At 38.1% G+C, this 26929-nt stretch overlaps 1 protein-coding gene across 1 annotated transcript; it reads right to left on the bottom strand.

Annotated features, from left to right (window-relative positions):
* Positions 1–2018: 2018 nt before the first annotated feature.
* On the bottom strand, positions 2019–26676 carry NME8 (NME/NM23 family member 8). The gene is made up of 15 exons (XM_074841567.1): positions 26644–26676; positions 26494–26551; positions 25484–25590; positions 24378–24449; positions 23241–23357; positions 22567–22633; positions 20651–20724; positions 18916–19008; positions 8412–8569; positions 6910–7088; positions 5651–5795; positions 4880–4987; positions 3975–4126; positions 2835–2979; positions 2019–2241 (listed from the first exon to the last, which is right to left on the bottom strand). The coding sequence occupies exons 1-15, from the start codon at positions 26674–26676 to the stop codon at positions 2019–2021; spliced, it is 1731 nt and encodes a 576-aa protein (XP_074697668.1).
* Positions 26677–26929: the final 253 nt, after the last annotated feature.

The raw sequence follows: 26929 nt of genomic DNA, 5'->3' as shown, positions 1-26929 counted from the left end.
AAACTGAAAAACTGTTATATTGATTAAAAGTGATGTAATGGAGGCTGAAGAATGATGGTGAAACAAGCAATAACTCAGTATATAAAATTATATCATACTTAAACAGGCGGAGCTACTGTACCCCTACAGCTAACTGAAATTTCTAAGACCAGTGCAATAAATGATCCATGGTATTCAAAACCTGTGTGTGATACCTATCAAGCTATTTGATTATGAACTTCCATCAGAAGTTTCATGAACTCTTAGTAAGACATAAACACATTTTGCTCTTTTCGGCATTTCTGCTCCTGTGAAAAAACAATCCCATCTAAACTTTCAACATTGTATTTGTCCCACCGTTAGAGAAGCCATTAACTCTAGCAAAGATCTCGGGAAAAGAACTGAATTGATGTATCTGAAGTCACCCTACTCGGGCCTTTTCTGAGACTGCTTCATTTTTTCAAGTACAATGTGCCAGCACCCAAAAGACTCAGAGTGCTGAAAAAATGCCAGAAGGAATGGTTTTAATAGGTTTTTGAAGTAAAAAACAAGCCAAAGAACATACAGCAATTCTGAAATATGCTTCTCAGAACTCACCTCACTGAGGCAACATATAAATTCCTCACTAATCACAACTTCCTACAGGCTAGCTAGCCTCAAATCGAGTTTATGGCAGTAAAGCAGCTGTAGGTGAAAATGGGCCACCAGAAGAATGCTCAGTCCAACTTCTGCTGGAGGGATTTCTATAATAACAAATGCCCCATCACAACAGAAATATTTGTCAGGAAGATGTTTAAAACAGCTAGTTGTATTAAATACAATAGAAACAACAGAGAAAGTGTGAGAAAGACTTCATTCTTTCTGGACTTTGCACTTACAATCAATGCTGTAAGTAAATTGCTTTAATTGAATGACATTCTTTAGTATCTCAACCTTCAACAGACTCGGACAACAAAAGTGAGAATATATCAGCTATAGAAGAATATTTGTGTTCTTCATGAAACCCTGCCAAGTTAGACTGAGACAGGATACAAATTCACTAGTCTGGCAAGGAGGTGTACATCAAGAATAGCTGTTATGTAAGAGCTGACTTTAGATTTTACTTCATCTCATATACTTGAATTGAGTAAATGGACTGGAAAGGACCTTCTGGTTTGTTATCCTATCTGTGACAGCAATCATTAGAAAATGTTTAGAGACAGGATAAATAAAGAATGCAAATGTTTTTCAGAGCTCTGAGGGAAGCAATAGGCCTTAATAGCCCTGAGCAATTTCACCGGGGATACACACCCAGGAGCCCCATTTAAACTCACACTTGGGCTTAATCCTTGCCTGAGCTGCGTTGCAGGAATACTGGTCTCTGGCCCTCTTGCCTGTTGTTCCTGACTGGACCCTTGAACAGGTCCTGGACCTGGTTCATTGCCTGTTCTGTCTGGGACTGTTGATGGATGTGGCTACCCAGTTCGGCTTGGGTGCTGTGGGGCTGGACTCTGCTGGTGAGGGCACAGCCTGTGCTGCGGTCATGCTTGGCTCTTGGCTCCTTCTCCCTGGTGGAGCGTTCCCACAGTTCCTGCTGCTCCCTGCCAATGTTGTAGCAGTGCCTCCACTACCTTTCAGCATTTCTCTTTTGTAGGCTGCCTGAACTGGAGGACTAGATTCACATCACAGTGGATGTGTCATCAATAGTGTTTTAATGACCTTCCTTGACCCTGTTCTTTTAAGATAGTTATATACAAAACACCTTAGACTCCTGGAACTATTGGAAAAGTATACATTTTTTTAAGTGATAAAAGAAAAACTATCTACTAAACATACATAAAGAAATCATTACTAACATCAAACTTCTAGGAGGTATTACTTGTTACATTGATGTGCTTTCCAATATGGCAAAGCTGATAACAAAAAAACTGTCTGATAAAAAAATTGAAGGAGTATGAAGGAAAATATGTGTGTATATATAGTCTTAAATATAGGTGGTTGTGTATACAAATGCATCTAATGACATGAATATCAATTTCCAGAGATTGTGTCTTAATTGTTCAATCTATATCAATCTCACCAAATATGCACTCAATGCTGCTCAGTGCGTGTTCTCTATCAGATGATCCATGAACAGCATTAGACAAAATATTTTGTGCAAACTGAGCTCGAATCGATTCAGGAGAGGTCGCTTTTGCCATTTCTGGATCAGTTGGACCCATCAGTTGTCTCCAGTCTTCCACAGCATTTTCCTTTGTTAAGACCATTATCACCGATGGGCCCCTGTAAAATCAATAATACAAGGAAGCTCTTACACTATTCTGAGACGCAGACTTAGCTTTGACTTCAGAGGTACCGTGAAGGGTTGTGATGAGCATTACGCTATCTGAATTTTGTTAAACTCTTTAAATTTTAAAATTGGTTTCTGAGTGTTTTGTTTAAGACAATATCCTGTATTTGAAAGCCCAAAAGATTATGATGATCAGGTATTTGCATTTAGACATTTTGTCCTAAAAAGAGTCTCACTCAGTAATTTCTGAAGCAAGACAATACATATTATTTTATCAACAGATATGCTAGCAATATTATGAGAAGATATTTGTCCTACATGGGAAGAACAAGGATTCCATTAGAAATTATTTCATTTTTTGAGAAAAAAATCCAAAATAATCACCACTATCCATAAGTTTGGAAAGAATTTTAAATCTTCCTTTAAAGGAAGAACATTCCATGCTAGAAGCTACTAAACTTGCCAGAAAGAATGCCAGAGTGTAAAATCCTTACCCCACTTTGGGTGTGGCATGTTTTATTGGTACTATAAATTCAAAGTTTGACATACAGTTACATACCTCAGTATTGTATAACAAGACACTTACTCAGTCATACAAGTCACTAACTGGTTAAAAAAGGGTTTTCCTTCATGATCCTTATAAAACTGTGTAGCCATTTCACGAGTTAAAGCTTCTTCCTTAATCTTTGAGATGGCAAATCCAGCATCTTTAACTTTTTGCATAATGTCATCTAGGAGAATATCAAGCAAACTTATTCCTGATTGACATAGTTTAGATGCAAAAAACCACCCAAAGTTGCAGAAATGACTGGATGATTTTTTTTAAAAAAATCACCAATACCTATTAAAATTCTATTTACAATATCAAACAATCATGGGCAATATGACAAACACTTCAACAGTCCTCTAAATTATACAGAAACCATTGTCATTGCACGAAACCATCTCTACGTAGGTGACAAATCCAGACTGTTATAAACTATACCAGTACCATTCACTGTTGTTTCTCACATCGGACAGAATGTGGACTGTAGTTGTAATGCTCTATCACACACCAGGTGGCCTGCTAAAATCAGTCTGGATTGTTACAAGAGGGGAAGAAAGACTCACAAAAGCCAATGATGAATTAGCTTTAGAAAGACTACTGAAATTTCTTAGGAGAGAAGAGAAGAATGCAAAGAAAAGGCTCTGGATATAGGGTTTAAAAAAAGGGGCACCAAAAATCTTTAAGGTAAGATACCAAATTGTACATAGTGTTCTCTTTACTTTGACCTTTCCTCCTCATTCCCTTTGTCTAAATGGCAAGTTAAACCAAGGATGGGAATTCATCTAAATGGGCAATGACCCCATGTGAGTCAGTAGAGATAACTGTCTGAAATAAGTAACATGAATTTGGAAAGTCTTTCTCTCCTTTGACTTAGATGGATGCTGGGCAGCGAGTTTGCACAAATACCTGGCTTTCAAACAGTTTAATTTAGCTAAGAACTGTCTTCAATTTACCACCATTCTTGTGAAGAAAGAGCTATAGGCAGCTTAAACAAAAGAAAAGTCACATTTGAGACCTCAATAGGAATTATGCAAGCCTTGTGAAAGTACTTCTCTGCATGGAAAAAATATTTCAGAGAATACAAAGAATGCATCTGACATGATTTACTGCAGTGTACATTGCTACTATTTTGTAGAGATGACATCATTAGACATAGCCCATACTTTCTAGATCCCTTACCTTTATGCTTCTTAGCAGCATCAGGTTTGATTAATGCCAAAGTGTGCTCCCGAGGGAAGAAGAACTGTAATTCCTTCTCAGCATCATCGGGTGTAGAACTACCATGCAGCTGACCAATAGGTATGTTGCCAACTGCATACTTTGCACGTAAACTAAGAGTCATTAAAAGAGTGAAGTTACTTAAAGGAATAGCCATTTGGAGATTCAACGATGACTAGCCTTAACCCAGTGAATATAAATTAATGTTGATCTGGCAACTTAAGTGCATGATGATCTCTCTGTAGGAGTAGAAAGCTTTCACTGTCTACAGAAAGAACAATCAACTTTTTAATTAACCACCTGAAATATGAACCCTCCCAACTTTCTCTTGTTATATTTCCAAGATAATACCAGTTCTTTCTTAATGGAACAGCACTTCTGTCAACAACAGGTAAGATGATACCACAGCAGTTTCTTAGAACAATACAATAAGCAGGTATGACTAAGATGTCCATTTATAAAATGTGTAGGAGAAACCTAGTCACAAATAAAATATTCTAATCATGCAAAGTTTTTATTAAGCTGAGAAAATAAACATTTGTTCTAAAAAATAATGCTGCAATTTCAAGGAAAAAAAAAAAAAGAATGAGATATTACCAATATTTTTTCTTTGACTCAAGAGATCTCCTTTTACTTCAATACCCTTTTTTAAACTCAGATTTTCATTATGTTTAGCTGCCATCATTTCTCAAAACCCCCTATGGTTTCTATGTGTAATACACTTCCAAGGAAAGCTTAACAAACTGCAGAAATATGTGTCAGTTTCCAGATGATGGCACTGTAGTCACACCAATTAGAATGAGGTATTCATTGAAATGAGGAATGCAAAATTGGAAGCTGTGGATGATGGTTTATTACTGTATTACCTGTTTGGATTTTCCTTCTTAGCCTCTTCAACAACCTTTGGGCCTAACAAATCTCTCCAGTGTGCTACAGCATTTTCTCGTGTTAGAGCAAGTACAAGAGTTGGACCACTGTAAAATGGGAAATCTGACATTAAAAGAAGATATTAAACTCTGTGATTTGTAAAAGTAATTTAGTTATATATAGTCCAGGCTGGGAAAACAAGCCCTGGTACTGGAGGATCTTAAAAGTGATCTCTGTTTAAACAGCTACAGTCTGATAAAACCTTATGGGGCTTAAACATGATGTTAAATTTCAAAGTTACCGAATGTTAACACAACAGCAAGAATGTTGTAGAATTGGGCTATGTCTTTATTATTAGATATAAAAATGCTGATCAGCTCCTAAGTTTTTGTCCCAGTCATATCCCAACTTCATATGAAGGCAAACAGGATTTGTTTTTCCTCCCCAAGGAATCCAGCACACATCCTGGATGAAGATTTCAGAGCTCTCCTACAGACAACCTAAATGCAGCCTTCCAGAGCAGAGCTCAGCTGGTTTCACCCAAATCAGTGGAAATGGCTCCTGACTTTGACATCATACATACGGAGATATGGAGTAGCTAGTAATTTTTTAAAAAATCATTTCTTTTTCTGCTACACTTGTGAATTATCTCATTATCTGCTGTTGTCTGATCCTGTTTTGAGTTTTACTAAACTCTCAGAAACATGGGTATCTTGTGAAAATTTCAGTCTTATTTATAGATCCACAATCCCATTTTTCATTCAATGTACCTGGTCATTTGCTCTAGAAGGACTGGGAAGTAGTCTTGATTTTCATGCTCTTTGTAAAATTCACGTGTTTGTTCTTCAGTTAGGATTATTTCTTTCTGCATTGCTATTTTGAAGCCATCATCCTTTATTCTTTGCATGATAGAATCTGTTTAATATATTGAAATAAAGTTAAATTGCCATCCATTCATTGATTTGCACACTTGTGAAGAAATGACATGGACTTTTCAATCATAGTATTAATTTTTTACAAGTGAATTAATTTTCTAACTGAGGAACAGAAAACTAATTTAAAGCAACTGCTAGAGGGCTTCAGTAGTTGTCTGGCTGATCAGAAAGCTGATGCTCACCTTCTTAAGGCTTTCTCTCACTTCAGAAACCTTATCAGGAATTCCTGACTGAGAAATACAGTATGTGTTACCATCACCAAAAGAAGATTTAAGGATTTTGAATAGGTGGTTATTCATTTAACTAAGTCTTACAAGGCCACGTACGTAAGTAAGCGGTATGTGGCACAAGTCAAAATGACTGTATGATTACCTACACATGGACAGCAGAACCACTGCTCTAAGCAACATACTAGATAACAACCAAGGAAATAAATACACAGAGAGAGGTCAAAATTGTAGTCTTTCATATCTCTGTGTATAGGTTATTTCAAGTACAGCGATTCTCAAGTTAGAAATAAAAATGCTATCTAGAATCTAGGAAGAAATGCAAATATATGGCTGAGAAGAAAAGTAAACTTGTTTGGATGGAACTTCATGCTAATGGGGTAGATTTTTTGGCTGAATCTGTAAAAACATTGTCTGTATAGACCTGCCCTTGTGCAGCACTGCCTTATGCAGCATAGAACATTCTGGGTCAGATCTTTTTCACCTTGCCATTGATCTACCTTGGACCTGCCATTCAAGAATAATATCAGCTACTTTATTATGGTGAGAATTATGATCCCCTACACTATACTTTGAAAATGCTATATTCTCTGTGAGATCTTCTAGAAACATTCCATCAAAATATACAATCTAAATACATTCTTGAAAAATCAACCAAAGAAACAAAATAGCATTGATGTTTACTTTCTTAATATATCAAAAACATTAACCATGTAACTTTTTTCCTGACAAAGATTACTATCAACTTAATGATGGGGAGGCAATGTAACCTATGAACACTTCATTAACAGAGTTAGAATTTTTAAAATTCAAAATAGGAGACATTTTATATACCCTAGATAGAAAATGTAGTTATTAAACACTTACATCGTCTTTCCTTTAAGAGAGAAGGTCTAATTAAGGCCAAAGTCTTTTCAACTTTTTGGTCTGTCTTCTGTATACCAAAATTTGGGAAAAAGAAGGCAAGTTGTCTGCTGGCATCTTCTACACTGTCTTGCATGTCACATAGATTAAATATACTCTCAGTTTCCACAGTTTCTTCCAAACTAACGAAACACAAAGTAATACAGTATTTAAGTCACTGCATGCATTGTGTTAACAGTTGACTTCTTGAAGATGTATTTTCTTAAAGTTTAGGTAAACATAAGAATAAAATGCCAAACTAAGCTTTGGTAAATTCAGATTCATGACTAAAGCAATGTTTCTGAGAAGAGAATTATTAATCTTCTCAAAAAGTGCCTTGTCATGTGATATGAAAGGAAATCTCAGTCATGCCGCTTTTCTAATTCCCCTCTAGCTTATTCAAAATAGTCTCTCTGTTTCACTAGACAGAATTACTACTGACAAGTGTACAGTGTATAATGAATGATCAATAAAAGGACTGTGCTCAGTTCATGTACAGCATGATCATAAAAACTATAGCACTACAGAATTGTCTTTAACAGAGATATTGCTCATTTGCCTGTATTTCTAAGGTTTATTTATCTATGTAAATACAGTCACTCTTCACAACTTACAGAAAATGCAATATTCCCCACTTGTACTAGATTAATGCAGGAAGAAATGCAGCAGGCATCAACAAAATTATCAATTATTATGACAAGTTCTTTTCTGGAACAAAGTATTTAAATTCATGTTGCTTTAAGTAAATCTCTTGTCTAAATATAAAACTTGATCCAACAATTGAATTTTTGTGAACACTGTTGTCTGATGCTGTGTGAACTATCATCATCTTTAAAATTCTTTACAAATGCTTGGCATAGGAGAAAAACAGACATTTCAAGATGGTTGTGAACAGTTATTCCTTACAATTTTAGGCCTTTTGGGGGGGTGGAGTAAGGGGGGAGGGGTAAACAAAACCCAAACCCCTCCCACTTGTTTGCTGACTTTTACAGTGTGATCCCGGGGAGCACAGCATGCTTCAGGTGTCCCCTAGTCTCCCTTGGGCCTCTTCCCAGGAGAGACAGGGGTAAACATGGGCAGGAGTGCAACCCTCAGTGGGCAATGTGGGCAGGCACTTCGTCTGGGTGAACTAGTGTGAAGTGGAATTGCATGGACTACATCAGCTTTGGAGTGTAGCACTGTTCCTGTTGGTCTGACAACCCATTCAAGGCTAGTTCAGAAGCGACAAGAGATTGGTGCCCTTTGCTTCTCATCCTTACCTGGGAAGCATGGAGTTTCTATGTTCCCACAGGAACAGTGATTGCATGTCTAGTGGTGGTCCTGTGAAGGACCGGGTGAAAAACTCTGCCTGCTCCCTGGAACCTGTGCACACAGGCACATGAGCATCTGTAAGAATGTGCCTTGGTTTATGGTGTGCTCTGAATACTGTAACTGAATCACATATACACATTTTCACTGGTAGTTACCTGTCTGGCTGCTCAGCCTCAGGCTTATCAGGCACACTCTCACTCGATTCACATAGTTCTTTCCAGTGAGGAATAGCATCAGTTGCTTCTCTTTTAATGATTACCAAAACGTGGCATGGTCCACTCATCATGAATTGAACAAAATCATCAAAATCACTCTAAAAAACATAATTTCCCCCCTATGAATTACAAGAAGTCTGAGTTTATCATCAAAAATGAGACGACCATCCTTTCCAAAGTAACTCATAATTCCTGTTCTAAAATGGCATTTACATGCATTACTCAAAACCCTGACAAATTGTTTGAGAAGTTTTTTGATCAATCATTTGAGAAAACAACATTATAAAATGTCTAAAACAAAATTAATTGAGATAAAGGAAGTGATACAACTACATTAAGCAAGTACCACATGTTCTTCCAGGTTAAAATGCAAATAATAAGAGTGAAGAAAATGGTCTAGAAACTCAATGTGATCAAACACTATGCTTGCAGTAGCACATATAGTGTGACATAACAAACTGCACTACAATTCCATGCATAATTTTTGAAACTAAACCCTACATAGCTGGCTGTAAATATAGATCACTGACATATTTGCAAGACATTTGTAGGCTTTCCCTTCATTATCTTTGCTACATTCTTTTCACTCCTTCAGTTTCAACCTTTATTTTCATCAGAAAATAACTTTTGAAGCTGTTGTGAGTTTTTAATCTTTTCTTCCTTACATGTCACCTTTTTCTTCAATATTGTGAATTTCCTCAAATATCTGCTCTGCTTTTAAATATTTGACTAAATCTTTTCTTTACCAGTCACTCTCATCTGATTACATATGATACATTTTTCCTTTAATAATACAAGGATGAAATACTCACATATATGCTTTCAATTCATTGCTTTTCTCTTTCAATTATCTTCATATCTATGCATACTCTTAACCCATTTCACAAGATGAACAAACTCAAAAGAGAATGAATGCAAGTACAAAAACATTTACTACAATGCATAAAGGGAATATTTATACTGTTGTAGCTTCAAAAGCACACATCAGAAGAAATAGATGTGGCTATTAGATTTGGCTGTCCTGGATCACCCAGCTTCATCATTAAAAAGAAACAACTTTTGTTTCCAGTTACAGCTGAAGGTTTATTGCCTTGAATCTCCATTCTGTTGTAATATGCAGTCTTTGGACTTTCAGCAAGCTTGCGGAGTATTAAATCAGGAATAACTTTGCTCACTGAGCACAAAGGAACATATATTTTATATTGTCACTTTACCATCATTATTTTCAGCTTAACATTACACTTAAAGAATGGCAAATAATTCTCAATATGCATAGGGCCCTCTGGACTGCTTCTGATAGTTTGTAGGAGTTTTGTTATTCTTCCTGTCCTAATGTTGTCTAGGAACTGCTGTGGTGTAGTGGTGCTGCCATATATCAAACACTGCATGTTTCTTCTCTGTCTTTGTTCCTCCCGCATCTCCCTCTACAACTAACTAATCTCAAATTTGGCTGCCGTTCCCATGAAGATGTGGAGCAGTTTGCTAACAACTGGCTACGTGAGAAAGGGCACAGCACCGAGGAACTGCTGACAACGGCGACGTGATGGGAGAATACCGAAAAGTATCAAAGAAGAACAAAGAACAGAAGCAGGACTATGTAGAAGGCCTTGCAGAAATCATAAGGGGAGAGATTGGTATTTAACCTTAGCAACCAATGTATCTAACCTTAGCAACCTATAAGGAGCTTGCTTTTTGCAATATGTATGAACTAATTATTGTGGATATAAAAGAAGTGTGAGTACTAATAAAGTTGAGCCTTTGTGCATTATATGATGGCTGGGCTCCCTCTGCGTTCTTTCAACAAGTGGTGACCCCGACGTGATCCGTGCCAAAGGACGTGATCTGCTAACGACGTGATCCGTGCCAAAGGACGTATAGGGCACCACGAAGGATAAAGACCAGAGAAGGTTGTTCAGGTCCTTAAGCAGCGAGGACGGCGAAAGGCGACTAAAAAGGCCCGCGCCCAGGGTGTCATAAGAGGTGAGCCCTGCTGATACGTGCTGCCGAGACCTGGAAAGGCTGCAACGGAAAAATTCAGGTATGGACAGGCAAGCAGCATATGATTTATTTGCATCCTGGCTGACACAACGCCGGGTTGAGGGAATAGATGTAAAAAAGGATCTTCAGGGGCTTTTAGCTTATGGGGTAGAGCAAGGTTGTTTTATTAATCCACATACAGTTCATGAGTTATCGGAATGGCGAAAATTTGGAGATAAATTATGGGAATTAACATTGAATGATGATAAGACAGCAAAAAAGTTGGGAAAGTTATGGAGGATGGTTCATAATGAATTGCTAAGGTATCAGGCGGAAAAAAGAGCTGCACAGAGCGCAGTTGCGGCAAAAGAGAAAAACACCAGATATGGGGAGGAGGAAACTAGGTGGCCATTACCGCCTACGTTTCGTGAGCTTGTTTTACCACCTTTACGTTCCGACGAGAAGGGACAGGAAAGCTCAGAACGAGTTCTCCCTACCGCTCCCCCCGCTTCTGCCCTGAGTAGCCCTGACGCGTCCAGCCACACTGTGACGCCGGAAAGCGAGAATTCTACTCCAGGCTCAGAAGATGGGCTGGGGATAGAGATCGCTAAAGAAAGGTGTCGGGCTTGGAATGCATTGGCACGAGAGGGGTTAGAAAAAGGGGATGAGGAGATGACTCAGATGGCGACAGCAATGGCTTTTCCAGTTCAGTTTCAGCCAAACCCAGCTGGTGGAATAAATGCTACTGTTACGGCATTAGATTGGAAGCTTTTGTCACAATTGCGCTCTACAGTGAGTTCTTATGGTGTTACTGGTGAACCGACTCGTCAAATGTTAGATTATCTCTGGAGCACTCAACTTCTTTTGCCTGCAGATTGTCGGGGTATAGCAAAGTTAATTTTCTCTCCTAGTCAGTGGTTGTTGTTTAATGCGCATTGGCAAGCGAGAGTATTAGAATCGATAGCGATACAGCGGCAAGCAGGAGATCCATTACAAGGGATTACAATGGATGAATTAATGGGGTTAGGACCTTATGCTAGAGTAGAAACTCAAGCACTACTTGGTCCGGATAAAGTGAGAGAGGCAATGAGGTTAGTGAGAGAAGCCATAGAGCAAGTGAAAGAGCCAGGCGGAGTTCCAATGTATATGGGAATTAAGCAAGGGAGAGAAGAAACTTTGGGCAGTTTTGTAGATAAGTTGGTAAATGCAATTGAAAGAGCAAGAGTACCTCTCTACATGCAGGGTGCTCTCTTAAAACAATGTATTTCACAAAATGGCAATCCTGCTACAAAGAGTTTATTGAATACATTAAGGGCACATTGGACTGTAGAGGAGGCACTTGAAAAAGCGTCATCGATACCCACTGGACCTCAGGCTTTTCTTGTAGAGGCAATAAAGAAACTAGGGGAAGGAATGAAAGAACAGGCTCAGGCTACTCAAAGTCAGGTTATGGCAGCCCTTGCGCCTCTCCAGACTTCAGCAGCAGCAGCAGTTAAAGTGCAGACACCTCAAAAGGGGCAGCTGCGGTGTTACCGATGCGGAGCTCCAGGGCATGTACGAAAGAGTTGTACAGCCAGAAATGTATGGTGTCAAACTTGCCGATCCAACTCCCATAATGAGGGGGCTTGCTGCAGACGGTCGGGAAACTCCACACGGAGCGCGTTCGCCGGCCGCCGCGCAACGACGAAAATTGCAGCCGCAGCGCAGTCCTTCAACCCGCCACCCGGGGAAGTCTCGGGTTGGACCTGGCAGCAGCAGTAGATGTTATCCTGTTAACAAATAATCCTCAAACAATATCTACGAATGTACGAGGACCTATCATTATTAATGGGAGAGCCATGGGAGCTTTATTATTAGGAAGATCATCGGCATCGCAATGTGGACTATTTGTTTTACCGGGAGTTATTGATGCAGATTATGAAGGTGAAATCTATATTATGGCATATACACTGAATCCACCAGTAAAGATTGCACAGGGACAACGGATTGCACAGCTGGTGCCCCTGCCACAAGTGACTCAAACAATACGACCAGTGACTGAAAAGAGTCGCGGAAACAAAGGCTTCGGATCTACAGGAAGCCTGACCCTGCTAACACTGAATCTGAGTACGAGACCCAGAAAGACTGTTCATCTGTCATTTCAAGGTAACACAATAACTGTGGAAGGGTTGTTAGACACAGGCGCAGATTCCAGCGTACTGTCGCCTTCTTCTTGGCCACAAGGCTGGCCGTTACAAGAGCATACCACTACCATTACTGGCGTGGGTGGTCTAACTTTAGCTAATCGAACGCCGCCCCTACAATTAACAATTGAAGGACAAACAGTCACAGCGGTGCTTGCTGTAGTGCAATTACCTCCAGGGGTAAACTGTTTAATTGGAAGAGATGTGTTAGCACAAATGGGAATAGTTTTGACAAACGATCACCATTTATTCTAATGGCCATTGCTTGGACTTTCCCGATCCCTATAACTTGGACATCTGACGATCCAATATGGGTAAAGCAGTGGCCACTAAAAAGGGAAAGTCTTGAGCAAGCACACTTGCTAGTACAAGAACAATATCAGCAAGGACATTTAAGATTATCTACTAGTCCTTGGAATACTCCGATATTTGTCATAAAAAAGAAATCAGGCAAATATCGACTTTTGCATGACCTTAGGGAAGTAAACAAACAAATGGAACCAATGGGGGCTTTACAACCAGGTATGCCGAATCCAGCTATGTTACCTTATGAATGGCCTATATTGATTGTGGACTTAAAAGATTGTTTCTTTACGATTCCGCTTCATGAAAAGGACATGCGCCGATTTGCTTTCACTTTACCAACAATAAATAGAGAAGGGCCAGATCAATGGTTTGAATGGACAGTTTTACCACAAGGAATGAGAAATAGTCCAACTTTATGTCAGATTTTTGTAGATGCAGCCTTACAGCCATTACGTCAAAAATGGACTAATGTTATAATTTATCACTATATGGATGATATATTATTTGCACAGAAAGAACCATTTACAGAAACACAGATAAAAGAAATTGTAAACACCCTTGCAAAGCAAAGATTGGTAATTGCACCAGAAAAGATACAAAAAACAGCTCCATGGAAATATTTGGGATTGTCTTTGATGAAACAAATAGTAACACCACAAAAATTGACAATTAATCCTGAAATCTCAACACTGCATGATGCTCAGAAGCTATTAGGAGATTTACAATGGCTAAAACCTATAGTGGGCATCCCAAACGAACTTTTACAGCAATTACGACCACTGTTAAAAGGAAATGACCCTGCACAGGTGGTGTCTTTATCAGCAGACCAGAAGCGAGTGTTACAACAGATTATGGATCGTATTACTTCTGGACAAGTGCGTCGGAGAGACGCTGAGCTCCCCCTGGACATACTTGTGTGGATGGGTTCACAGCATTTGCTCGGAGCTATTACGCAGTCTAAAAAGAAAACGGGGGAGACATGGGTGCTAGAATGGATCACGCCAGCATTACAACAATCAAAATCTTTACTTCAAAAAATTGAGGCACTAGCAAATTTAGTAAAGAAAGGTCGTGTGCGAGTTATTCAAATAAGTGGAAGAGAACCTCAATTCATATACTGTCCAATGCAGAAGGAAACCATGCAGTGGTACCTGGCAAATAGCACAGCATTGCAGGAAGCCATGTTAAATGGGCCAATGATGTTGTCAACTGATCAATTATCTATGGAACCTTTGAGATGGTTAGGACAATTACATTGGATTGAACAGCCAAAAAGACAACAGGCGCCGATTCCGAATGCCATCACAGTTTATACAGATGCAGGAAAGAAATCTCAGACAGCAGCGATAACGTGGCAAGAAGATAATACATGGAAACACGAGATATTAAAAGCCACAGCACAAGACACACTACAAACTTTGGAACTGTTGGCAGTAGTTTGGGCGATGGTTAAGTTTAATGAACCATTGAATATTGTAACTGATTCTATGTATGTAGCAGGAATAGTAGCAAGGATAGAAGATGCAGAAGTCAGGGAAGTACAAAATAAGCGTCTCTATGAATTGTTCTTACAATTACAGAGGGCCATAAAAATAAGGGAACAACCGTATGCTGTAATTCATGTTAGGAGTCATAAATGGGATATAGGACTTGGGGAAGGTAATGCTCGAGCGGACAAGTTGGTATCCACTGTTGTACATGTTCCCATGCCGAAAGACAAATTAGCAAAAGAAGCACATGACATATTCCATAAAGGGGTTGGTATTGGAATAGGAGTTAATCCTAGAGGGACGAAATCTAATGAAGTATGGCAAATGGATGTGACTCACATACAAAGCTTTGGTAGACTTAAATATGTACATGTTACTATAGATACTTATAGCAAATATATATGGGCCTCTGCGCAGAGTGGGGAAAAGGCCATACAGGTAATCAGACACTTAACATGTTGTTTTGCAATAATGGGAGTCCCGAATACTATAAAGACAGACAATGGACCAGCATATGTCGGAAGTCGAATGCAAAGATTTTTAAACAAGTGGGGAGTGAAGCATGTAACAGGGATACCGCATTCTCCCACAGGACAGGCCATAGTTGAGAGAGCAAATGGTACCTTGAAACGTTATGTAGCAAAATATCAGGAAATACAGGATGTACAAGAAAGATTAGCAAAAACATTATTTGTAATGAATCACTTGTGTATATTTGGAGACGCAGAACAACCACCAGCTATGTTACATTATGAAAAGGCAAAAGTAAGTGAGGAAAGGAAAGAGATATGGGTAAATTATAAGGATCCAAAAGATGGATTGTGGAAAGGACCAGCTAAAGTAGTAATATGGGGAAGGGGATATCTTTGTGTTTCTACACCAACAGGCACCGTATGGGTTCCAGCGAGATGGGCGAAACCTGCCGCACCTCCCAATGACACCGGAGGAGAGACAAGCTCATCGACAGCGGCTGAAGATCCAGCCCGTTTTGACCCAACTTGAGGGTCTACTCGGACATTCACTTTACTGGGCAACATTGTCAGATGTATGGAGAATTATTGAGGGGTTAAATGGGAATGTAATAAGAAGTGGGCAAAATTGTTTAAACTGCAACAATCCAGATCATCAAGCGTGGGTAAAGGTGTTTTGTGGAGGATGTGAAAAAAGATATTGGATACACCAATCACAGCTATATTTTGGGTTAAGATGTATTAACTGTCGTAACACATGGATTAATGACAACCCACAGAGGGCATTAGCAAGGTTTGCAGGGCAGCCAATTCAAGAGTGTTTCGGTTTGTGGGAAAATCGAGAGTCGTTATCCCTGGCAGCGGCTGTTTGGTGGCTGCAGCATCATAAGCAACGGTTAGAGCAGGAATCAAAATCTGCATGTTTACAGACTGAGTGTTTCATACATAGTGCTATTCCTACGTGGATACAGATTGCTCCTCGTAGGTGGGGACAGATGAAAAGGCGTTACGTAGCAATAAAAGATAGAAGTACAAAGAACAATTGATTAATCAGGATTAGGAATTTACTTGTGTCTCCACAGATGGCAACCTTCATTAAGATCCTACTCAGCGTGATTGGCCTGTTTTGGACAATATATCAAGCTGAAGGCTGGATGGTTTCACAACCTAAACAAAATGTCTGGGTAACTTTGGCAAATATGACACATCAAGAAACCTTGTGCCTTTCTACTGCGAATCCGGAAAATCCATTCTCCACCTGTTTGGTGGGAGTGCCAGTAGACACATGGCCAATCCCACAAACCCTTCAGATTTTCTCTCTTTGCAACTCTCCAAAAAATTGTACAGATAATTGGGATGGTGTATACAGTCACCTTCCACAGGTTACGCAAGAACCCCAAGAGCTAGAGTTGCTAGGTTCTGTTATAATGGATGCTTGTGTGTTTTTTAATTACTCCTATAACACCACACGGAGAGGGCAAAATGTGAATGCAACTAATGCTGCTTATCATAATTCAACTGCTTGGTGCAATTATACTTCGACTAACATCTCACGATCTTTTGCTGTTCCTCTTGCATTACCTCCTGGTGTGTTTCTAATCTGTGGAGATCGTGCCTGGGGAGGCGTCCCATCTAAACTGAATGGAGGCCCGTGTAGCCTCGGACGTCTCACGTTATTAACACCAAATGTGTCAATGATTCTGAATATGACTCGAAAACATAAGCGAGTCCCAAGGACCGTTCATCGGTTTGAAAGTTCTTGTCGAGATAACGTTGAATTCTGGAATCCAGGCCAGATCATAACGGCCTCCATATTGGCACCAGGAGTTGGTGTTGCAAATGCCTTAACTACTTTGAATAAGTTGGGATGTTGGCTTAGCAAACAGACTAACGCTACTTCTTTAGCTTTAAGTGGTCTTTTAACTGATGTTGATAGTGTTAGACATGCTACTTTACAGAACAGAGCAGCTATTGATTTTTTGCTTTTAGCGCAAGGACATGGATGTGAAGATTTTGAAGGAATGTGTTGCATGAATTTGTCTGACCACTCAGAATCTATTTTTAAAAGCATACAGCAGCTAAAGGATGGTGTCAAACATTTAACAGAAGATGATGGATTAGATTGGTTAACAAGGATGTTTAAAGGTTGGGGACTTTCAGGATGGTTAATATCTCTGATCAAGTCTGTGGGGGTCATGATCTTGGTAATTGTGACTGTGCTTTTGATGTTGCCATGTATTGTCAATCTTCTGCAAAGGGCCCTGCAGAAGACTGCCTCTGCAATATTTTTAGCACAAGTGCAAAAAGAAAACGGGGGAGATGTGGAGCAGTTTGCTAACAACTGGCTACGTGAGAAAGGGCACAGCACCGAGGAACTGCTGACAACGGCGACGTGATGGGAGAATACCGAAAAGTATCAAAGAAGAACAAAGAACAGAAGCAGGACTATGTAGAAGGCCTTGCAGAAATCATAAGGGGAGAGATTGGTATTTAACCTTAGCAACCAATGTATCTAACCTTAGCAACCTATAAGGAGCTTGCTTTTTGCAATATGTATGAACTAATTATTGTGGATATAAAAGAAGTGTGAGTACTAATAAAGTTGAGCCTTTGTGCATTATATGATGGCTGGGCTCCCTCTGCGTTCTTTCAACATGAAGATGACTTATTTTTATCTCTATTTCAAAACTGTCTCTGTCTCAGCTAAAATCCCAGGTTTGCCAAAACCAAGATCTTCATGATTCCTTACAAGCTCTCCCTATTACTTCCTTTCTAAACCATAGTGCAGCCATCTGGTGATTACTATCAGATTTCTTTTTGCCCTCTGGCTTCAGTAGGGACCATCTTGTCTAACTCTCATTCATTTAGAGTGCCACAGGAACACTTTCCCAGCTTCTTCTTTTGATTATGCCAACCCTTTCATTGATTCCTTCCCTTGGTCCCTCTAATAATATCAAACAAACTAGTCATCTGCATATAATTCCAGCCTCAGTCTATTTTATGCACCTCTGAAATAGGAGAAGGTATAAATATTTGTTAATCAGCTTAATTTTTTGTGATTCAGATCTTTCTGTAGAGTTAACTTTAGCTATCTTACTGCCAAAGCACTTGAGAATATCCAGGTACTAGTTTGCCACACCACTGCCATTTAGTAGTGACCAGCATAAGTTAATTGTTTTCTTGAACTTCCTGTCTGTCACAGAATCATAGAATCATCTAGGTTGGAAAAGACCTTGAAGATCATCCAGTCCAACCATTAACCTCACACTGACCGTTCTCAACTCCACCAGATCCCTCAGCACTGGGTCAGCCCGACTCTGAAACCCCTCCAGGGATGGGGACTCCACCACTGCCCTGGGCAGCCCATTCCAACGCCCAACAACCCCTTCTGGAAAGAAATACTTCCTAATAGCCAGTCTAACCCTGCCCTGGCGCAGCTTGAGGCCATTCCCTCTTGTCCTTAGCTCTTTGTTGTCCCCTAACATAGGATAGGACCAGAAAAATAAACTTCACAATGGAGATGCTTTTCTTTCTGCCTGTGCACCTGTTTATTCCCAGTAGTACCCTGTGATAAAACTGTAAAGAAGAAAAAATGTAACATATCCTATCACTTATTTTCTGGCTGGCAGAGTATGTGACAAATAGATACATACTGTCATGTAAGTGACACTGGATTTTGGTTTTGTGCTACATTTCAGCACCTAACAGCCTATGTTTAGGGCCATGACTAAGGGTCATATACATTCTGATAGCAGAAAGAACTACAAAATCTTTTGGGATTTAATTCAAGTTCAGTTTAATTTAGTTAGAATGTTAAAGTGCTACCAAGCCATATTTGTATGAGTCAGTAAGAAAAAAAAGAGAGATAACATCTCCTTTTTTCTATGCCCTATATTTACATTAATTCTGTTCTTAATTTCTGTACTAAAAATTTACAATATGAAGATTTGTAAACACATATAGCTACAATTATAAGTTTTACCTGTTCCTTTTGTTTAGGTTTTTAGTTCGTTTTTACCTGTTCTTTTTTCTGGGCATAGAACACTCTGATTTGCTCTTCAGTTAGCGTTTTCTCCTCTGCTGCTTCAATGACAAATCCTGCATCTCTAATCTGCAATTAGTCAGTTACTACTCAGTGGCATTTGAAAATGGATATATATAAAATCATATGTTTTTGTAAATCTAAAGATTGATTGATTTTAGAAGCTATCTTAAGTTTAAAATTATCTGAAATATTCTAAATATAACTGCTATGTTATATATTTTCAAAGTGCTTCACTAAATTCAGGATTACAATGCCCACTAAGTCAATGTTTGTGAAAAATATAGTGCAGTTCAATGTATGTATTCATTCAGTAGTTAATAATACCTTTTATTTAACGTTGAATAAACTCAATTTAACCATTGTGTTTAACATGCAACCACTTCTAAAAATGTTATTATAAACTATATTATTGTCATAGTAGTCATACAAATGTGTATTTGTCAACAATTGTTGGATTAGGCTAAACTACTTGGCTCTAGAAACAGCAAAAAACCAAAAATAAAATCTATTTTATCATTATCTATTTTAAGTTACATTACTACACTAAATTCAAGTATGTGTAAGAAATGCACACTTACATGACCTATATCAAAATAGTCCACTGGTATGAGGTCTATACCATATACAGATATTTAAAAAAGAAAGGAGCTACTCAGCCACAATACTGACCATAGGCCAATATTAATCTGCTTACCAGCACTGTGCTCTTTAAAAGCCCCTATGATGCTGCTGAGTGCTTCCAGACTTCCTCGCCAAGGCTGAGTGTGGAAACTGTATGGGTACACACCTCCTAAAGCAGTGCAAAGGCAGAGCTGACTAGCAGCTGCTCAGCTACAGCTAAATTGCTTTCAAGCACTGTCTGCTTTTTTTGACTTTATTGAGCTTCCTTCCTTTCTGGCCAAGGTAGAGTAATTGCAGAAACAACCTATACAACGCTCTGATTTTCTTTCCAGAAAGGTTACTGGCCTTATCATGGCACTTTTTAAGATTAGCATGATTTTATCTTGATCTATAGTGTTATGAGGCATTTTTTGTGACAGAAACAGTGAGAAATTCCTGTAATTGAAATGAGCGTTATTAACGTATCCTATTCTGGAAGGCAAAAGAATTTTTCTTTCACTGTGTGATGGCTTAAACAAATACTAACCCCTTGGATGCACCCTTGCGTACTTGCTGGAATCACATTCTCCACTGCAGGAACAAATATTGCACTACTGACAAATATTGGTGTACAATTACTGGTGCACATGAATTAGCCTCACCATTTACACATGTATATTGTCATATGTGTCTGTGCACACACTCTCTTCCACAAGGAACTCTTAAAATGATTTATGCATGCCTACAATTCTTTAAGATGCTGTGCAAAGAATTAACTTCACCACTGCAATCTCCAGTTTTCATTTCTATTGCAATATGAGGAAAATAAGACACTTTTCTGTTTGGAGATTTCATGTGTCTTGATTGACACATCATGAATCAATGTCATACCTTATCTACTGACATAAAATATTAAAGCAATAGTATCAATCTGACCACCAAATTATTTCAGGTCAAAATTATCATGCTTGTATCATCCTTATCAGAGAAGCATTAAGAGATCTTGTTCTAAAGCCTGGGCATAAATTAAGATCTACTTATTCTTACATCTTGCTACTATGCCTCTTAACTAAATAGGATGAATGAATCTTTTCAAATTCTGTCTTACCTTTTGTTTAATTTCTTCTACGCGTCCCTCTAAGACATCATCAGGTTTTATAATTCCAATAGAATATCTGACTACTGGAAAAGGGAAAAAATCATCTGTCAATGAATATGTTTATCAAAATAAACTCAATTTCCCATTACTTACAACTGGGTTTCTCTAAATAATTCTCCATTTTAGTATTGAGATGGCCAAACAGTGGTTCCAAAAAATAAGTGACTCCAGCACTTAAAGTATGTTTTGAGTGCAGGACCATCCTTAGCCATCCCTAGAATCTACATTTCTGATGAACCACTGGTATTTTGGGTAATATCTTGGAAAAATGGTTCACATGCAGCTAGGTGTGGTGGAAAAACTGCGGTTTAAGATAGACACTTTGTCTAAGGAGCTCTGTATGTACAAGACTAGAAATGTGAAAGGAATTAATAAGTGAAAGTCTGTATGAATATTGGAGATTTCCAGTAAGATATACATTTCTTGTCATAGCAGATGTTTGTTTCCTTAGCGTTGGGGGTGCTGAAGTCATTTGCAATAAATAACTGTTGAAGTAACACGTGCTTGCTAACACAATCTAATGTTTAAAACAAGAGCTGTTCCTGGTTGTAGACATACTGTTACAACACCCATAGCATACAGATCCCTGCAAAATGACAGTGGTCAGAAAAGAATATGAACTACATCATCTTTGCAGAATCTGAGGTTTACAGTTAAGCATTATAATGTAATTCAATCAGATCCCAAACACTATAGAAGAACTTAATCATAGCTCTAACAGAAATGCCAGACTACTACTTGTTTCCAACACTGGAAAACACTCACAGGCACCTGCATGTGGTAGTGAAAATATTACCACAAAACATTAGTGTGTTACAGCTTCTGAGGGATCACCTAACCTGAAGCTGAACCCAAGCTGTTAAACTCTGTTCCCTGATTTTGTCACATATTTAGGTTCTGTGGATTAGTGTAAAGTCTGCATATAATTGCTAAAGGATTTGTAATACTGTACTACTAGGTCTCAGAGAGGTTATGAGAAAAAAAATAGGCTCAAGCTAAGGTCAGGAGTATGCCACTTGAACAATACAATGAAGAAGGCATGAAGAGGAAGGAGAAGGGACATGATTTAATCTGTGACTGTGATCTAATGCCTCTCACAGGGAAAAAGAAAGGCAAGATCAAGAAGAAGGAGAGGATGGAGGAGGTTATTCTACCTCAGCATTACTGAATGGCATTCTGTGCATATACAAAACAGTAGAAACCTTCAGTAACTACAGATAACAACAAGAATAGAAAAGATGTAGGTCCCGGCTCATGACAAGCCTAAGAAAAATCATAGACATGAGACTCACAAACACGATGATGCTTATTTTTCAGTCTTTTTGGAGCCTTGGTGGATTTATGCTCTGTGTAAGTCTGTTCTTTAGCTCTTAAATCTAATCTACTGAAAGAGTTAATTAAAAATAATGTGAGATACAAGGTATGAAATTCCTTCACAGATTAACTCTTCCAATCCTCTCAGGTTGCCCTCATCTTGGTGTTCTGGTAGAACATCCAAGGGTTAACAAACACCACTTCAACAAAAGTGCCTAGCTAACACAGGGACTGTGTGGCAGTGACTTTCAGGTACTAGTTTTACACAGGAAAATTCTCTGGCACATAGCATTGCTACTACATGCTAGGAACCTGAAGTCTGAAGGTTCCCAAAGGGACGGTGAAAATAGTAATGATGATAGCCTGCTATCTTAATTCCTTACAGAAGAAAGCTTCTCCTCAGTTTGATATCATCAGTCATAGCCTCTCATATTACTAACTGAAATAAAGGAAGGTCTGTCAGTGCTGGACATACCCAATTCTTAATCAAATAACTAAAAGACATTTGTTCTTTTTCTTTCTGCTAACATTTCTAAAATAAATATATTTACCCTCAGGTACAGTCTCCTCAACAGTCTCTTCTGATGATTTCTCTTCTAGGAAAACAAGTTCATCTACCTAAGGTAATTGCAAATAGAGTAAAAGTCCATCACCAGTGAGAAGCTAAAGTCACCAAACACAGCTGTCCAATCTTTACAACACTTGTATCTTAATGTAAGAACATATTTGTAACCCTGGAAAATGAGCAGTTCTAAGAAAGACCTTGAGTTAGCCTGATTTTCCTTAACTGAGCTACAGTTTGTTAAATGTTTCCTTTTACTGTAAGTGTTTTTTGATCTGCATTTTCACTCAGAACAAGCAATGACACATGACTGTTTCCCATGTCTTTATTTGTTTCATATGATGTACTGTTACTAAGTTATATATGAAAATTATCCAGTCCTGAAAGAAAAAAAGATTACTAAAACCTTTATGTGCTAGTGACATTTTGTCCATCTCTCAATTTCTTGCATTAATAGGCTAATCTGTAAATTTCTTAAATGTTTATAAAGTACCATTTATTAGAAATTTCTAAAAAAACCCAAACCCGCACATGTCACTTTACTGTTAAGAAAAAAATGCAAGAAAAAATTAATTACCTAAACCACTATCACAGCCATTGAGAGAAACCATATAAGTGTAATAAAAATACTCATTTATACTTAAGTATCTGTTTTGTGAGTACCTCTGTGCGTTCCTTCTTTCCAGCTGCAATTTCCCTCTCTTCCTGTACTAGCTCTGTTATTTTCTTACTTATAAGAGGACCATTTACACCTCTTACTATTGCAGTAATTTTGCCATTCTGTAAAAGAGAAAATAACACTCTCACTGAGTTCTTGTCACTTAGTTTACACATTTACTTCAGTTTTGGAACATGCTATATCTTGCTATTTTTTCCAGTAACAGGACCACTTGCTATGCCCACTGAGGTGAATACCAAAGCTACTGCTGCCTCTACTAGCTCAGAATGAAACTTTCTTGCTTTTACTTCCTCCCTTCCTTCTCTACCTAATTTTCCATGTTTATTTCTAGGCTCGCCATTAATAGTACAGTCAGAAGTAAATGCAAATATGGAATTCACTAGCTCTTAATTTCTATAGCATGGAGTTTTTTATCTTTTTATTTGCATTATGTTTCAGTGTGTGCTCTACTACATTCAGGAACACCATAGCAAAGCCAACTACTAATGATCAAAGGTACTGCTAACTTCATTTGGCAGCATTCAGATTCAAACCTGAAAGTGTCCTGAAAGTATTGTTCTTGGCCCTTAGTTGTGGGAATTCAAATCCTAGCACCCTCAAGTCAAAAAACCCACCGCCTCCTATATGAGCAGTGTTCTACAGTGGAGTCCTAGGAGAACAGTCTGTGTCCGTCAGTGAGAGATAATAAATGTATGATTAATTGTTACAGTTGCTCAGGTGTGAAAAATGAAATTTTAATTTTTTATCTTAAAAACCTTAAAGTGGCAGGAAATGTAAACTCTTATTCCCTGAGGGAAAGTGTGCATAAAATAACCATTTCAGTGTAGCCACATGTAGGCACTTTATGTGAATCAACCCTGGAAAATTTACATGGATTTCTCGCTAACTAGCAAAACTGTGGCTACCACAAATCTTCTGTGACTGTATGTGCAGCAGCTACAACAAAAATGTGCTTGAGAACCACAGATTTAGGCACTGGAAACAGCCTCAAGTAAACAACATCTGATGATATAATCTTACGTACTGTAAAATGTAAAGATGTGAGTTTACATTTCTTTTTAATCTACTGAAAAATTAAGACAAAAGTAGGCAGCACAAAGAAACTGATGTGATATACTTACAACACAAAAAAGAAATACAGGTTCACATTTATTCCTAAATGGTTGCAGAGTTGGAATGCTGTCAGCCTCTGCCTGAAGTCAGATGAAAAAGATTATTTACTTGCATGTGTATACGTATTCATATATATAAACATTTTTGCCTGCAAGAAAACTGCAGTCTTATATACTTTGGTGTTAAGCACTCAAACTGCAGTCTTAGATACAACTAGAATTCCTTATGGCACTTGCTGGTGATGAAGAAAGAACTGGTTTGGTAACATGGGATTGGCATCTCTTTATATTACAACAGTTTATCACGGAAAAACACCTTAACCTAATACTGTTTCCCATGTAGGTTATAATAGCACACATAAATGAGGAAGCAGCCCGTGCAATCTTGATGGAAGAGATTATCCACTGGATCACGTTCTCTGTGACGTGGTCAACTCTATGAAAGCACTTGAGATTACTTCTGAACATAACTGCCTGATTTTTTGTGTATAAACAATACATGTATTTTCTACAAAAACGCTTTGATCTGGCAATTGAAAGTTTCCAGTAACATGGAAAAGGATGAGCTTGGTCAACGTATGGGAGGAACTGAATCTGTGAAACAAATTATCTACTTTGAATATGATATATACCTCCTATTTTATACTACTAGTGTAGACAAATAGTTTTACTTCTACAGTTTTGTGATAATTTATTTTTCAATTCCCTCTTTTTGTTCTATAAAAATGAAATACAAGGGGATATTTGAAAAAGGTGTAACAACATTTTTCAGGGACATAAGTATTTTGAATGTGATAATCCATAATGTAGAGACTTAAAACTAAGAATCATATAGTCTGGCTTTTGAATGTTTCTGCAGTCGCATCAAATAAAACAAAAGTTGTGGGATATCAAGTCCCTTTCTATTATAGCTGCTTTCATTTTTATCACCATTTCCAATCTAACTCTAAACAAAGTCTTATGAGGAGATATGCAGAACAAGAGGCAACCAGGCCAAAATTATGATCATTTGGTTGTCAGGACAGCAAAATGAAAGCTCTGTATATGCAGACAGATAAAAAGACATATTTAAAATAAAATGTAAATAAAGTTCCATACAGAATTTACATCCTTACCACTGCAAAATGCAACACATCATCTTCACTAAACTCATTCTTCAGTTTTCTGAATAAGTTTGCCACAGCTTTGCAAGGACCGCACCAAGCTTGATACACATCTATTACTAAAATGTAATAGTTTGGAATTACAAACAGCTGACTTGTGGAACTTACGAAATGAGACATATTTATGAGTGTGTTGGAACAGTACTGGGAAGGTGTTCACATGCATCTTTCAGTCCTAGTCAATGAAGGCATCATGAATACATCAATGTATTCAGTGGACACATCACAGTTTCTTCTTTTATTTTAGTGACTTCTGACATCAACAACATACTTCACAATACAATTGAGATGATTAATCCAAGCAGTTGCATTTCTTTCATATTCCTTTTCCTTTTAATTGTTCTTTTTCTTTTCCCCCTGTTGCTTTTCATTCTTATGCAGATCTTTATTCTACAGGATTTTTACCTCCCTGAGCCTATGCAGATAATCTGTTTCCCATTACTACTCCTTTGTAGATATGATCCCATTACAGATTTGTTCCTTCTACCCAAATACAATTCGTAGGAGACCTAGGAGACATTGTTATTGGACTGAATGAACTGAAAACTGAGGATAATATACATCATAGAACATGCACTCCTAAGAATGCTGACCACTTAACTGTTAAGGACAACTGTACAGTTTTAATTGAGTCGTACAAGATTTTAGGGAAAAACTTCCACAGAAGTGTCCAGCCCCCTACCATACAGTATACCATATTGGAAAGGTATTTTCTAAACATTGGTGTATAACAGTGGATAGAATAATGGGTAACATGATTTCTGACAAGTATTTATCATAGAAGACAGTGTATATTCATAAACACAACATATAAATTTATAAATATTTTAATATAATCTTTCTTTAAATGATAATAGGGCCCTAGTCTTCTAGATTTATGACAAGTGTCTATTAAAGATGATATAAATATGAAAAACTGTACATGTCTTCATGAGAGATTAAACAGAAAATAGTGACAGTACCTACTACACCTTTTGTCAGCAACATTTCATCCCACTGGTTTTGATTGGTTATTATGGCCTGAAATAAAATGAATTGACATTTTAGCACCTTAAAAAGGCAGAAAAAAATCTATTCATCTCTAGAATTGTTCAAGTAATTAGGATTTATACCTGGAGCTGTATTTCTTTCTTCTTGCCTTCCATTTCCCTGTGATTATAGAAAACATATCAATATACAAAGTACATTTAACAGGATTTTAAAAGAACATGTGACACGCAGAACTGATTTATATGGTTTTCAACAGAGTACTGCTTCTGATTCCCTTAAACATTAACTTGACTGAAGCCCCTACAACTATGACAGTTAACACCTCACATCAGAATTCTGTGGAGCAATATACAACTTATTTGCAAAACCCACATAGCACAGGAAACAGAATACAAGTTTTAGTTTATC

This window comes from Strix aluco, chromosome 1 (assembly GCF_031877795.1).
Source record: "Strix aluco isolate bStrAlu1 chromosome 1, bStrAlu1.hap1, whole genome shotgun sequence".
NCBI classification, from domain to species: Eukaryota; Metazoa; Chordata; class Aves; order Strigiformes; family Strigidae; genus Strix; species Strix aluco.
The sequence above is the reverse complement of the archived record's forward strand: the minus strand, read 5'-3'. Positions and strand labels throughout refer to the sequence as shown.

Coding starts and splice junctions, on each gene's coding strand:
- NME8 (XM_074841567.1), bottom strand. CDS start 26,676: ATGGAAGGCAAGAAGAAAGAAATACAGCTCCAG. Junction 22,634..23,240: donor GAAAGAAGGAACGCACAGAG/GTACTCACAAAA, acceptor CAATTACCTTAG/GTAGATGAACTTGTTTTCCT. Junction 7,089..8,411: donor GAGGCTGAGCAGCCAGACAG/GTAACTACCAGT, acceptor GTGTTTCGTTAG/TTTGGAAGAAACTGTGGAAA.